Genomic DNA, 13,269 nt, shown 5'->3' with positions numbered 1-13,269 from the left:
TTTAATGTCCATATAGAGATGTGAGGCTCCTAGAACTACAAAACACTGCTTTTACAAAGGTTTCTGGGAAGGTACAACTGGGCTTTACGGATACAGACTGGTTTAGACTATTATGGCCATTAACAGTAGGGAGACTTTAGGGAAGTACGACTTCATCAGAAGGTCCTTTGGTTCCTAGTTGAGGTGAATTCCCCTAGCAGTGGCTAGAACACATTTTCCATGTGTGTGGTATTCTCTCATTTGGGTCCGCTGTGGAACAGCTCTCTCCCCCTCTGTCACACTAAGTGGAACTTTTTGTGCTAATTTGCATAAACAAACAAACAAGCCACAATCCTGAGAAGGAGGGGGGGGGCAAATGATAAGACAGGGAAAAAAACTCGGTTTCACACCCTAGTCCCAAATGACAACCTACTGTAGAAGTCGGAAGTTCACATACACCTTAGCCAAATACATTTCAACTCAGTTTTTCACAATTCCTGACATTTAATCCTAGTAAAAATTCCCTGTTTTAGGTCAGTTACAATCACCACTTTATTTTAAGAATGTGAAATGTCAGAATGATAGTAGAGAGAATGATTTATGTCAGATTTTATTTCTTTCTTTCATCACATTCCCAGTGGGTCAGAAGTTTACATACACTCAATTAGTATTTGGTAGCATTGCCTTTAAATTGCTTAACCTGGGTCAAATGTTTTGGGTAGCCTTCCACAAGCTTCCCACAATAAGTTGGGTGAATTTTGGCCCATTCCTTCTGACAGAGCTGGTGTAAGTGAGTCAGGTTTGTAGGCCTCCTTGCTTGCACACACTTTTTCAGTTCTGCCCACAAATTTTCTATGGGATTGAGGTCAGGGCTTTGTGACAGCCACTCCAATACCTTGACTTTGTTGTCCTTAAGCCATTTTGCCACAACTTCAGAAGTATGCTTGGGGTCATTGTCCATTTGGAAGACCCATTTGCGACCAAGCTTTAACTTCCTGACTGATGACTTGAGATGTTGCTTCAATATATCCACATAATTTTCCACCCTCATGACGCCATCTATTTTGTGAAATGCACCAGTCCCTCCTGCAGCAAAGCACCCCAACAACATGATGCTGCCACCCCCGTGCTTCACGGTTGGGATTGTGTTCTTCGGTTTGCAAGCCTCCCCCTTTTAACTCCAAACATAACAATGATCATTATGGCCAAACAGTTCTATTTTTGTTTCATCAGACCAGAGGACATTTCTCCAAAAAGTACAATCTTTGTCCCCATGCGCAGTTGCAAACCGTAGTCTGGCTTTTTTATGGCGGTTTTGGAGCAGTGGCTTCTTCCTTGCTGAGCGGCCTTTCAGGTTATGTCGATATAGGACTCATTTTACTGTGGATACAGATACTTTTGTATCTTTTTCGTCCAGCATCTTCACAAGGTCCTTTGCAGTTGTTCTTGGATTGATTTGCACTTTTCGCACCAAAGTATGTTCGTCTCTAGGAGACAGAGCACGTCTCCTTCCTGAGCAGTATGACGGTCCCATGGTGTTTATACTTGCGTACTATTGTTTGTACAGATGAACGTGGTACCTTCAGGCGTTTGGAAATTGCTCCCAAGGATGAACCAGACTTTCATTTTACCTTTATTTAACTAGGCAAGTCAGTTAAGAACAAATTCTTATTTTTAATGACGGCCTAGGAACAATGGGTTAACTGCCTTGTTCAGGGGCAGAATGACAGATTTGTACCTTGTCAGCTCGGGGATTCAATCTAGCAACCTTTCGGTTACTAGTCCAATGCTCTAACCACTAGGCTACGCTCCAGACTTGTGGAGGTCTACATTTTTTGGGGGCAGATTTATTTTTGATTTTCCCATGGTGTCAAGCAAAGAGGCACTGAGTTTGAAGGTAGGCCTGGAAATACATCCACGGGTACACCTCCAATTGACTCAAATGATGTTAATTAGCCTATCAGAAGCTTCTAAAGCCATGACGTCATTTTCTGGAATTTTCCAACCTGTCTAAAGGCACAGTCAACTTAGTGTATGTAAACTTCTGACCCACTGGAATTGTGATACAGTGAATTATAAGTGAAATAATCTGTCTGTAAACAATTGTTGGAAAAATTACTTGTGTCTTGGACAAAGTAGATGTCCTAACCGACTTGCCAAAACTATAGTTTGTTAACAAGAAATTTGTGGAGTGGTTGAAAAACAAGTTTTAATGACTCCAACCTAAGTGTATTTAAACTTCCGACTTCAACTGTATGTCCTATAAAGTGGTCTACTTTGGACCAGGACTCAAAAATAGTGCAGGTATACAGGGGAATAGAGTGCCATTTGGGTTGCAGAATACGTCTAGGACACCTAAAGGACGAGAGTGGGACATGGCTACCCAGACTATTTGCATTGACCCCCCCCTCTCTTCTACACTGATACTACTCTCTGTTATTATCCATTCATAGTCACTTTAATAACTCAACCTACATGTACATAGGCATGCACGAGAGCACTAGGCATGCATGAGAGCACCAGCTGTTCTGGATGACTGTGTGATAACACTCTTGGTAGCCGATGTGAGCAAGACCTTTAAACAGGTCAACATTCACAAAGCCGTGGGGCCAGACGGATTACCAGGATGTGTACTCAAAGCATGCGCAGACCAACTGTCAAGTGTCTTCACTGACATTTTCAACCTCTCCCTGACCCAGTCTATAATATCTACATGTTTCAAGCAGACCACCATAGTCCCTATGCCCAAGGAAGTGACAGTAACCTGCCCAAATGATTACCGCCCCGTAGCACTCACGTTGGTAGCCATGAAGTGCTTTGAAAGACTGGTCATGGCTCACATTAACAGCATCCTCCCGGACACCCTAGACCCACTCCAATTCGCATACCGCCCCAACAGATCCACAGATGACGCAATCTCAATCGCACTCCACACTGCCCTTTCTCACCTGGACAAAAGGAACACCCATGTGAGAATGATGTTCATTGACTACAGCTCAGCGTTCAACACCATATTGCCCACAAAACTCATCACTAAGCTAAGGACCCTGGGACTAAACACCTCCCTCTGCAACTGGATCCTGGACATCCTGACGGGCTGCCCCCAGGTGGTAAGGGTAGGTAGCAACATTCGCCACGCTGATCCTCAACACTGGGGCTCCTTAGGGGTGTGTAATCAGTCCCCTCCTGTAGTCCCTGTTCACCCACGACTGCGTTGCCACACGACTCCAATACCATCATTAAGTTTGACACAACAGTGGTAGGCCTCATCACCGAAAACGATGAGACGGCCTATAGGGAGGTCAGAGACCTGGCCGTGTGGTGCCAGGACAACAACCTCTCCCTCAATGTGAGCAAGACAAAGGAGCTAATCGTGGACTACAGGAAAAGGAGGGCTGAACAAGCCGCCATTAACATCGACGGGACTGTAGTGGAGCGGGTCGAGAGTTAAGTTCCATGGTGTCCACATCACTAACGAACTATCATAGTCCAAACATACTAAGACAGTCATGAAGAGGCCACGACAAAACCTATTCCCCCTCAGCAGACTGAAAAGATTTGGCGTGGGTCCACAGATCCTCAAAAGGTTCTACAGCTGCACCATCGAGAGCATCCTGACCGGTTGAATCACCGCCTGGTATGGCAACTGCTCGTCATTTGACTGTAAGGAGCTGCAAAGGGTAGTGCGAACGGCCAAGCTTCCTGCCATCCAGGACCTATATACCAGGCGGTGTCAGAGGAAAGCCCATAAAATTGTCAGAGACTCCAGTTACCCAAGTTAGACTGTTTTCTCTGCTACCGCACGGCAAGAGGTACCGGAGCGCCGAGTCTAGGACCAAAAGGCTCCTCAACAGCTTCTACCCCCAAGCCATTAGACTGCTCTACAGTTCATAAAAATCACCACCAGACAATTTACATTGACACCCCCCCCCCCTTGTACACTGCTGCTACTCGCTGTTTGTTTGTTACCTATGCATAGTCACTTCGCCCCCCACCTACATGTACAGATTACCTCAACTAGCCTGTACTCCTGCACACTGACTCGGTACCGGTAGCCCCTGTATATAGCCACGTTGTTATTCTTATTTTGTTACTTTTTATTATTACTTTTTATTTTAGTCTACTTGTTAAATATTTTCTTCTTCTTGAACTGCATTGTTGGTTAAGGGCTTGTGAGTCAGCATTTCACAGTAAAGTCTATACTTTTTGTATTCGGCGCATGTGGCAAATAAAGTTTGATTTGATTTGACATATTACCTCGACTAACTGGTGCCCCTGCACATTGATCCTGTACCGGTACCCCCCCTGTATATAGCCTCGCAATTGTTATTTTACTGCTGCTCTTTAATTATTTGTTACTTTTATTTCGAACTTTTTTTCTGTATTTTCTTAAAACTGCATTGTTGGTCAAGGGCTCGTAAGTCAGCATTTCACTGTAAAGTCTACACCTGTTGTATTCGCCGCATGTGATAAATAAAATGTGATTTGATTTGAAACCAGTGTAAAGGTCAGTGACTTTATAAATAGAGTAGTCTTAAAGGAAAACGGCAGCTAGGTGAAGTACCATTATGGATAAGAGTGTGGTTTAGGATTGGTGCTTAAAAGGTAGTGGCTTCAGCTCAGACTCTCTGCTCTTTATTTAACCAGGGAAAGCAGCACATTTAGTTACACACAGAACACCCTACACTTGCTCTGTCCGTTCCTTTAAGGAATTATTAACAGAAGAAACAGAGAGGCTTGGTTTTTAGGCGAGTGTCTACCGTGTACAAGGAATTTCCAGTGTCATTATCACAATACCTTACGGCAGGTAGAGCACAACCACAGATCACGGGAAAAACAAATGAATAGCTGCGAACAAAAGCTGAGCTATTTTTAGATGTCAGAGAAGACTTAGTCATAGTTTGACATCTGTACTTTGTGCCACCAACGTGCCTGCAGTTAACATTCTAACTAGCCTGAACACAGATCGGTTTGTGACGTGACAATGCCCCATAGAAGTTGGAAAAGACAGGGACTCGATCTGGGACTCGGCAAACTGTTAACACTGACACTCCTCCTCGAATACAGGTCAACTCCACTGTAGAGTCTGTTTCCCACCGTGGGGGGGGGTGACCCCAAACACAACAAACTACTTCTGTCACCAGTTAGACAATTTAATTATTTATCCATTTTTTGTTTTTGTTTGTTTAGACAACTGAATGAGATTGGTGTCACCTCATTTTCATAATGGTAGCCTTGATTTCAGGCTAACTCTCTGATGATCGACACTCATGGTAACATGAGATTATTCTAATGGTGACTAATAAGTAAATGAACACAAAAGAGAAGAAGTTCTATCGCCACAGATGGGAAAGAGAGACAACTACAGACTAACCAGGAGTCCTTTCCTGTCAGTCACTGGTAAATACCTCTGATATTTTCAGCCCAGAGTCTATGTATTTTATGGCGCCGTAATAATACACAGTGTTCAGGCCAGTCTGACAGAAACATCAGCACAGTAAGGAGGAAGTAGGGACAACGAGAAAAAAATAAAAATAAAAAATAAATAACCTACTTCCTTATTGTCCATGATGCATTGGATCTACTACTGCGTCAACAATGACAACACTGGAAAGTGCGTACTAGTATACACAGGAGGGTATGAGGCAATCCAAACCTGATAAAACCTCAACAAAGCACTGGCCTTTTATCTGCTACCGTACTCAAATATGGGCTTGTTTAAAGGACGACACTGTTCTCCTCCTAAGCAATTTACAGCCATCGGTTTCTACCGACCTCAGTGTTTTCCCTTTATTGTCACGCTCCTGCCAGCAACCGTCATTACTCCTAAAAAAAATACACACTTGTTTCATTAGTCAATATTTTGCTTTACTCAGTCCGAAGCTGGTGTTCATTAGGGTTCATGAGGCTGGTGTTCATGAGGCTGGTGTTCATTAGGGTTCATGAGGCTGGTGTTAATGAGGCTGGTGTTCACTAGGGTTCATGAGGCTGGTGTTCATGAGGCTGGTGTTAATGAGGCTGGTGTTCACTAGGGTTCATGCGGCTGGTGTTCACTAGGGTTCATGCGGCTGGTGTTCATGCGGCTGGTGTTCACTAGGGTTCATGCGGCTGGGGTTCATGCGGCTGGGGTTCATGCGGCTGGGGTTCATGCGGGCATGCAACTATAAACGGGTTTAAACCCTTATACAATGAGGAATCTAAAACATGTGAGTTTCTTACTGGACAAGTCCAGGTACACCTTTCCTGTTTCTGTCCATTGCCTTCGTGTGGTGTCTAACGAACAAGACCTAGGCTTGAACCAGTAGTCCTGGGTGGAACAGGGAGAAGGAGGGAACTTACTGCATATTTACTCTTCTTGAGACACAAGAAGTATTTTTTCTGAAACTCTGGCAGGTTACAGAAGGCCCTGTCGTTCGCTTTGACTCTCCAACCAGACTCTGGAAACAGAAGGGCAGACAGTCAGACTCTGGAAACAGAAGGGCAGACAGTCAGACTCTGGAAACAGAAGGGCAGACAGTCAGACTCTGGAAACAGAAGGGCAGACAGTCAGACTCTGGAAACAGAAGGGCAGACAGTCAGACTCTGGAAACAGAAGGGCAGACAGTCAGACTCTGGAAACAGAAGGGCAGACAGTCAGACTCTGGAAACAGAAGGGCAGACAGTCAGACTCTGGAAACAGAAGGGCAGACAGTCAGACTCTGGAAACAGAAGGGCAGACAGTCAGACTCTGGAAACAGAAGGGCAGACAGTCAGACTCTGGAAACAGAAGGGCAGACAGTCAGACTCTGGAAACAGAAGGGCAGACAGTCAGACTCTGGAAACAGAAGGGCAGACAGTCAGACTCTGGAAACAGAAGGGCAGACAGTCAGACTCTGGAAACAGAAGGGCAGACAGAACATGGCAGCTGAATGGTGAAACTGGAACACTTCCAAATGAATCAAAAGGTGGTATTACCACTATTAAGAGAGGTTTCTCAGATAATTGTCTAATGGATGAGGTGTGTGTGTGTGTGTGTGTGTGTGTGTACGGCAGCTCTTCTCTAGTGTCCGCTCCCAGTCTCTTACCGGTGCTCTTGGCCTCTTCCACCTGTGGCCGCTCTTCATCTGAGCCGGGGTCCAACTCATCATCCGTCTCGTCGTCACTATATGGCATGACCTCATCGTCAGGCCCAAGTGACCCCTGGGAGTCTGCTCGCTCCCGACTCATAGTGGAGAAACGTCTGGAGGTCGCTCACTGGGGGGGCGAGGGGAGAGGGAGGGGGATAGGGGTTTGAGAGGACATGAGAAAGAGCATGCAGAGAAGATTGAGGGAGAGAGAAAGGGGAGGGTGGAAAGAGGAGAGAGAGAGTTTTCACCAAGGAGTATTTTGAAATAGCCACTGATTCTTGCAAATTATTTTGCCAACTCATTCTTCCAAAGCAAAACCGGTTTCACATTCACAAAGCGTGTCAGAGGACTTGAAGTGCACTAAAGAGTGAAGTCCACTTAGATTTCAGTCTTTGACAAGGAAAGGAAACTAAAGCACTCGTGTCATACACAAGATAAAATGTTTGTGTCATACTAGATACACTAAATAGCCAATAGTATGTGGACACCCCTCCAAATTAGTGGATTTGGCTATTTCAGCCACACACATTGTTGACAGGAGTATAAAACAGAGTACACAGCCATGCATTGGCAAACACTGGCAGTAGAATGGCCTGTACTGAAGAGCTCAGTGACTTTCAACACGGCACCACTGCCATAGGATGCCACCTTTCCAACAAGTCAGTTAGTCAAATTTCTGCCCTGCTTGACCTGCCCCGGTCAACTGTAAGCGCTGTTATTGTGAAGAGGAAATGTCTAGGAGCAAAAAAGGCTCAGCTGCTAAGTGGTAGGCCACACAAGCTCACAGTGCTGAAGCGTGTAAAAATCATCTGTCCTCAGTTGCAACACTCAGTACCGAGTACCAAAACGCCTCCGGAAGCAAGGTCAGCACAAGAACTGTTCGCCGGGAGCTTCGTGAAACGGGTTTCCATGGCCGAGCAGCCACACACAAGCCTAAGATCAACATGCGCAATGCCAAGCATCGGCTGGAGTGGTGGAAAGCTCGCCGCCATTGAAAACGCATTCTCTGGATTGATGAATCACGTGTCACAGTCTGACGGACGAATCTGGGTTTGGCGGATTCCAGGAGAACGCTACCTGCACCAATGCATAATGCCAACTGTAAAGTGTGGTGGTGGAGGAATAATGGTCTGGGGCTGTTTTTCATGGTTCAGGGTCGTTCCCTTCATTAAATTCTAGACGATTCTGTGCCCCCGTCCACAAAGCGACATCCATACATAATGGTTTGTTGAGAGTGATGTGGAAGAACTTGACTGGCCTGCACAGAGCCCTGACCTCAAGCCCATCGAACACATTCGTGATAAATTGAGCCCGCAGCAATGTTCCAACATGTAGTGGAAAGCCTTCCCAGAAGAGTGGAAGCTGTTATAGCAGCAAAGGGGGACCAACTTCATATTAATGCACATGATTTTGGAATTAGATTTTGACGAGCAGGTGTCCACATACTTTTGTAGCCATGTAGCGTAGAACCAAGAGCAAAAATAAAACAAAACTAAAACTTAAGTAAAAGAATACATCTTTCAACTACATAAAACCTTTAAATATAGACAAACAGCCCAGGTGAATTTCCATTTCCCGTCACTAACCCTACCTGTTTTAAGGAGATGGTGGCTATGAGGTTGATCAGCATTCCTAAAGTTTAACCCATAGACAAAGAAGTGTTCTACAGACAGAAAGCAGCTGCGTCTCAAACAGCACACTATTCCCTTCATAGATGCACTACTCTTGACCAGGGCTAGCGCTCTATATAGAGTATATGTAGGTTGCTATTTGGGATGCAGACAGCCCTTCAGGTGACTACGCTGCTCTGTAGGCTACCTCTTCAACACATGCCAAACTACACCCATCAGAAATCACAGTAGAACCACAGTCAGAAATGTCAAGTCAACATTCTGCCATTATTCCAGCTCAGGTAAAAAAATATATATATATTTTTTTACCTGAGCTGGAATAATGGCAGAATGTTGACTTGACATTTCTGACTGTGGTTCTACTGTGATTTCTGATGGGTGTAGTTTGAGAGATATATATATACACACACATACATAAATACATATATATATACACACACACACACACATACATAAATACATATATATATATATATACACACACATATATACATATCTCAAACTATATATCTCAAACTATATACACATACATACATATATATACACACACACACACACACACACATTTTTTAAATGGATGGAAATGAATCACAGAACTAGACATAAAACTCTTCTCCTCCCAGTCCCATGTCCACTCAACTATACCGCCAAATCCAAAAACAGCAATGGCAGCACAACAACTTGGGGTATTTATTGAGCCAATTATATGTAGGTAAACATTTTGTGCCATGATATAATTTAGATTACTACTACCAATAATACACAGAGCACACTATCATATAGTTAACTCATATGGCTTTCAATGTCTTGTTAGATAATAGCTAAAAAAATAAACAATGGGTAATGGTCAAACATCTTCAAATGTCTGTAAGTAGTCAGTGTTAGCCTTATGGCAGCAAGGTCTTTCAGTCTCTTGGCGAGGAGGTTATGACTGAGGAGTGTTTTGCTTTCTTTATAAAGTTTGAGATAATCCAGTAAATACCTCCTCACACCCACCGAAGCCAAAACCGGTTAAATACCCCAAAACGACTACATGACATCTCTTTAATTAAAATAGAGCACTGAAGGAAAACATTCACACCAAACTGCCACTTGATCCGAATCACAAGTCCATTTTTACAAGCTTTTGTTAAACAGTTACAAAAATCGTAATTAAAAAAAAAATAATAATAAATAAATAGGCTACTTTATATTTACATTTGTTTGATAATGTTATGTACTTTAGTGTTAGGCTGGCACTAAGACAGCATTGAATGAGCTGTATTCCGCCATAAGCAAACAAGAAAACACTCACCCACAGGCAGCGCTCCTAGTAGCCGGGGACTTTAATACAGAAACACACGTTTTACCAAATTTCTATCAGCATGTTAAATGTGCAACCAGAGGAAAAAGAACTCTGAAGTGGGAAGTTTACATACACTTAGGTTGGAGTCATTAAAACTCATTTCTCAACCACTCCACAAATGTGTTGTTAACAAACTATAGTTTTGGCAAGTCGGTTAGGACATCTACTTTGTGCATGACACAAGTCATTCTTCCAACAATGGTTTACAGACAGATTATTTCACTTATAATTCACTGTATCACAATTGCAGCGGGGCAGAAGTTTACATAAACTAAGTTGACTGTGCCTTTAAACAGCTTGGAAAATTCCAGAAAATTAAGTCATGGCTTTAGAAGCTTCTGATAGGCTAATGGACACCATTTGAGTAAATTGGAGGTGTACCTGTGGATGTATTTCCAAGGCCTACCTTCAAACTCAGTGGCTCTTTGCTTGACGTCATGGGAAAATCAAAAGAAATCAGCCAAGACCTCAGAAAAAAAATTGTAGACCTCCACAAGTCTGGTTCATCCTTGGGAGCAATTTCCAAACGCCTGAAGGTACCACGTTCATCTGTACAAACAATAGTACGCAAGTATAAACACCATGGGACCATGCAGCCGTCATACCGCTCAGGAAGGAGACGCGTTCTGTCTCCTAGAGATGAACATACTTTTTATTTTTTTTACTTTCTGCAACTGGATCCTGGACTTCCTGATGGCCGCCCCCAGGTGGTAAGGGTAGGTAACAACACATCCGCTACACTGATCCTCAACACAGGGGCCCCTGAGGGGTGCGTTCTCAGTCCCCTCTTGTATTCCCTGTTCATGACTGCACAGCCAGGTACGACTCCAACACCATCATTAAATTTGCAGATGACACAACAGTGGTAGGCCTGATCACCAACAACAACGAGGCAGCCTGTATGGAGGAGGTCAGAGACCTGGCCGTGTGGTGCCAGGACAACAAGCTCTCCCTAAACGTGATCAAGAGAAAGGTGATGATTACGGACTACAGGAAAAAGTGGACCGAGCACGCCCCCATTCTCATCAACGGGGCTGCAGTGGAGCAGGTCAAGAGCTTCAAGTTCCTTGGTGTCCACATCACCAACAAACATGGTCCAAGCACACCAAGTCCGTCATGCAGAGGCCACGACAAAACCTATTCCCCCTCAGGAGACTGAAAACATTTGGCATGGGTCCTCAGATCCTCAAAAGGTTCTACAGCTGCACCAGAGAGCATTCTGACTGGTTGCATCACTGCCTGGTATGGCAACTGCTCGGCCCCCGACCGCAAGGCACTACAGAGGGTAGTGTGAACAGCCCAGTACATCACTGGGGCCAAGCTTCCTGTCATCCAGGACCTCTATACCAGGTGGTGTCAGAGGAAGGCCCTAAAAAATGTCAAAGACTCCAGCCTCCCTAGTCATAGACTGTTCTCTCTGCTACCTCATGGCAAGCGGTACCGGAGCGCCAAGTCTAGGTCCAAGAGGCTTCTAAACAGCTTCTATCCCCAAGTCATAAGACTCCTAAACATCTAGTCAAATGGCTACTGAGACTACATTGACTCTGTACCGGTACCCCCCCTGTATATAGTCTCACTATCGTCATTTCATCGCTGCTCTTTAATTACTTGTTACTTTTATCTCTCATTCTTATCTGTATTTTTTGAAACTGCATTGTTGGTTAGGGGCTCATAAGTAAGCATTTCACTGTAACGTCTACACCGGTTGTATTCGGCGCAGGTGACTTAATAAAATTAGATTGTGGTGGCAACACTAACCATGTCCAAATGCTGTGCTAGAATGATTCCTTGATAAGCACATCAGGTGCTGTCATTTAATGTGATGGTCAGTCAGTGTCCCAGCTGGCAGAGCCGTGAGGCTGCTGGGTTTGTTTGGTGGCCATAAGCCCTTTCCTTTGGTAGTTTTCCTTTTTGTTCATATGTTTTGTCACCATCGGGACAAATAATAACCTGCTTGGACTGGCCGACCAAGAAGGAGCTGGCCTAAGGAAAGATGGCCGTCTCCTGGGTACATACAGTACATGCAACACCTTGTCGAACACAATTACTTCCTACATTTACAGTTGAAGTCAGAAGTTTACATACACCTTAGCCAAATACATTTAAACTCAGTTTCACAATTCCTGACATTTAATCCTAGTAAAAATTCCCTGTCTTAGGTCAGTTAGGATCACCACTTTATTTTAAGAATGTGAAATGTCAGAATAATAGTAGAGTGATTTATTTCAGCTTTTATATCTTTCGTCACATTCCCAGTGGGTCAGAAGTTTACATACACTCAATTAGTATTTGGTAGCATTGCCTTTATATTGTTTAACTTGGGTGAAATGTTGTGGGTAGCCTTCCACAAGCTTCCCACAATAAATTGGGTGAATTTTGGCCCATTCCTCCTGACAGAGATGGTGTAACTGAGTCAGGTTTTTAGGTCTCCTTGCTCGCACAAGATTTTTCCTCCCCTAACCCGGACGACGCTGGGCCAATTGTGCGCCGCCTTAAGGGTCTCACGGTCGCGGCCGTCTATGACAACAGCCTGGAAACGAACCAGGGTCTGTAGTGACACAGCTTGCACTGTGATGCAGTGTCTGCACCACTCTGGAGGCCCATCAAATCAAATGTTTAAAAGGTGTAGACCTTACTGTGAAATGCTTAGTTACAAGCCCTTAATCAACAATGCAGTTCAAGAAAGAGTTAAGAAAATATATTTTTTGTTTTTAATAAAAACAAGGTAGAACTTACCTTACCTCCACACCCAAGGGGAAAGTTTCACACAGGTAGGCTGTCGGCAGGCAGGTAGGGCGCACCCTTATTTGACTAACTAAGCAAGGTCTCTCTCTCCCTCTCTGCAGTGATGTAACACTAACAGAGAGCTCCACTTCTACCATTCCTTCCTGCTGTGCAGTACTTAGTGGTCTGAATAATCTCTCCTTCCTCCTGAAGTGGACACTCAATGGGTGTGTTCAAGTAGTAAGGCTAACGAAGCCAACTAGACAAAAGCCAAATTAAGTCGGGGGTGGGGGTGCATCTGCAACAGCGGAAAGTCCGACACTGGAGTGGTTTTCCAACAGCAAGGCTATGATCAACATTGCAGTGTCAACATAGCTGCTATTGTTTATAAAAGTGTATTTAAAAAATAAATTTAAATGGAACTTTATAAACCAAATGATACACTCAAATTGAAAACATAATGGGTGTACAATTCATTGGTTAG

The 13,269-nt window shown here is 44.1% G+C and overlaps 1 protein-coding gene across 1 annotated transcript in view; it reads right to left on the bottom strand.

The window, feature by feature from the left end:
• The window catches only part of LOC106568528 (phospholipid-transporting ATPase IC-like), a 48,989-nt gene extending 36,022 nt beyond the window's left edge, over nt 1-12,967 (bottom strand). The window contains 3 exon segments of the mRNA XM_014138950.2: nt 6,319-6,416; nt 7,044-7,212; nt 12,798-12,967. Coding sequence (XP_013994425.2) covers nt 6,319-6,416; nt 7,044-7,185 — 240 coding nt within the window. The 5' untranslated portion in view covers nt 7,186-7,212; nt 12,798-12,967.
• Nucleotides 12,968-13,269: the final 302 nt, after the last annotated feature.

The sequence above is a fragment of the Salmo salar genome, chromosome ssa13 (assembly GCF_905237065.1).
Source record: "Salmo salar chromosome ssa13, Ssal_v3.1, whole genome shotgun sequence".
NCBI classification, from domain to species: Eukaryota; Metazoa; Chordata; class Actinopteri; order Salmoniformes; family Salmonidae; genus Salmo; species Salmo salar.
Note: the sequence above shows the minus strand (reverse complement) of the source record. Positions and strands in the feature narration are given on the sequence as shown.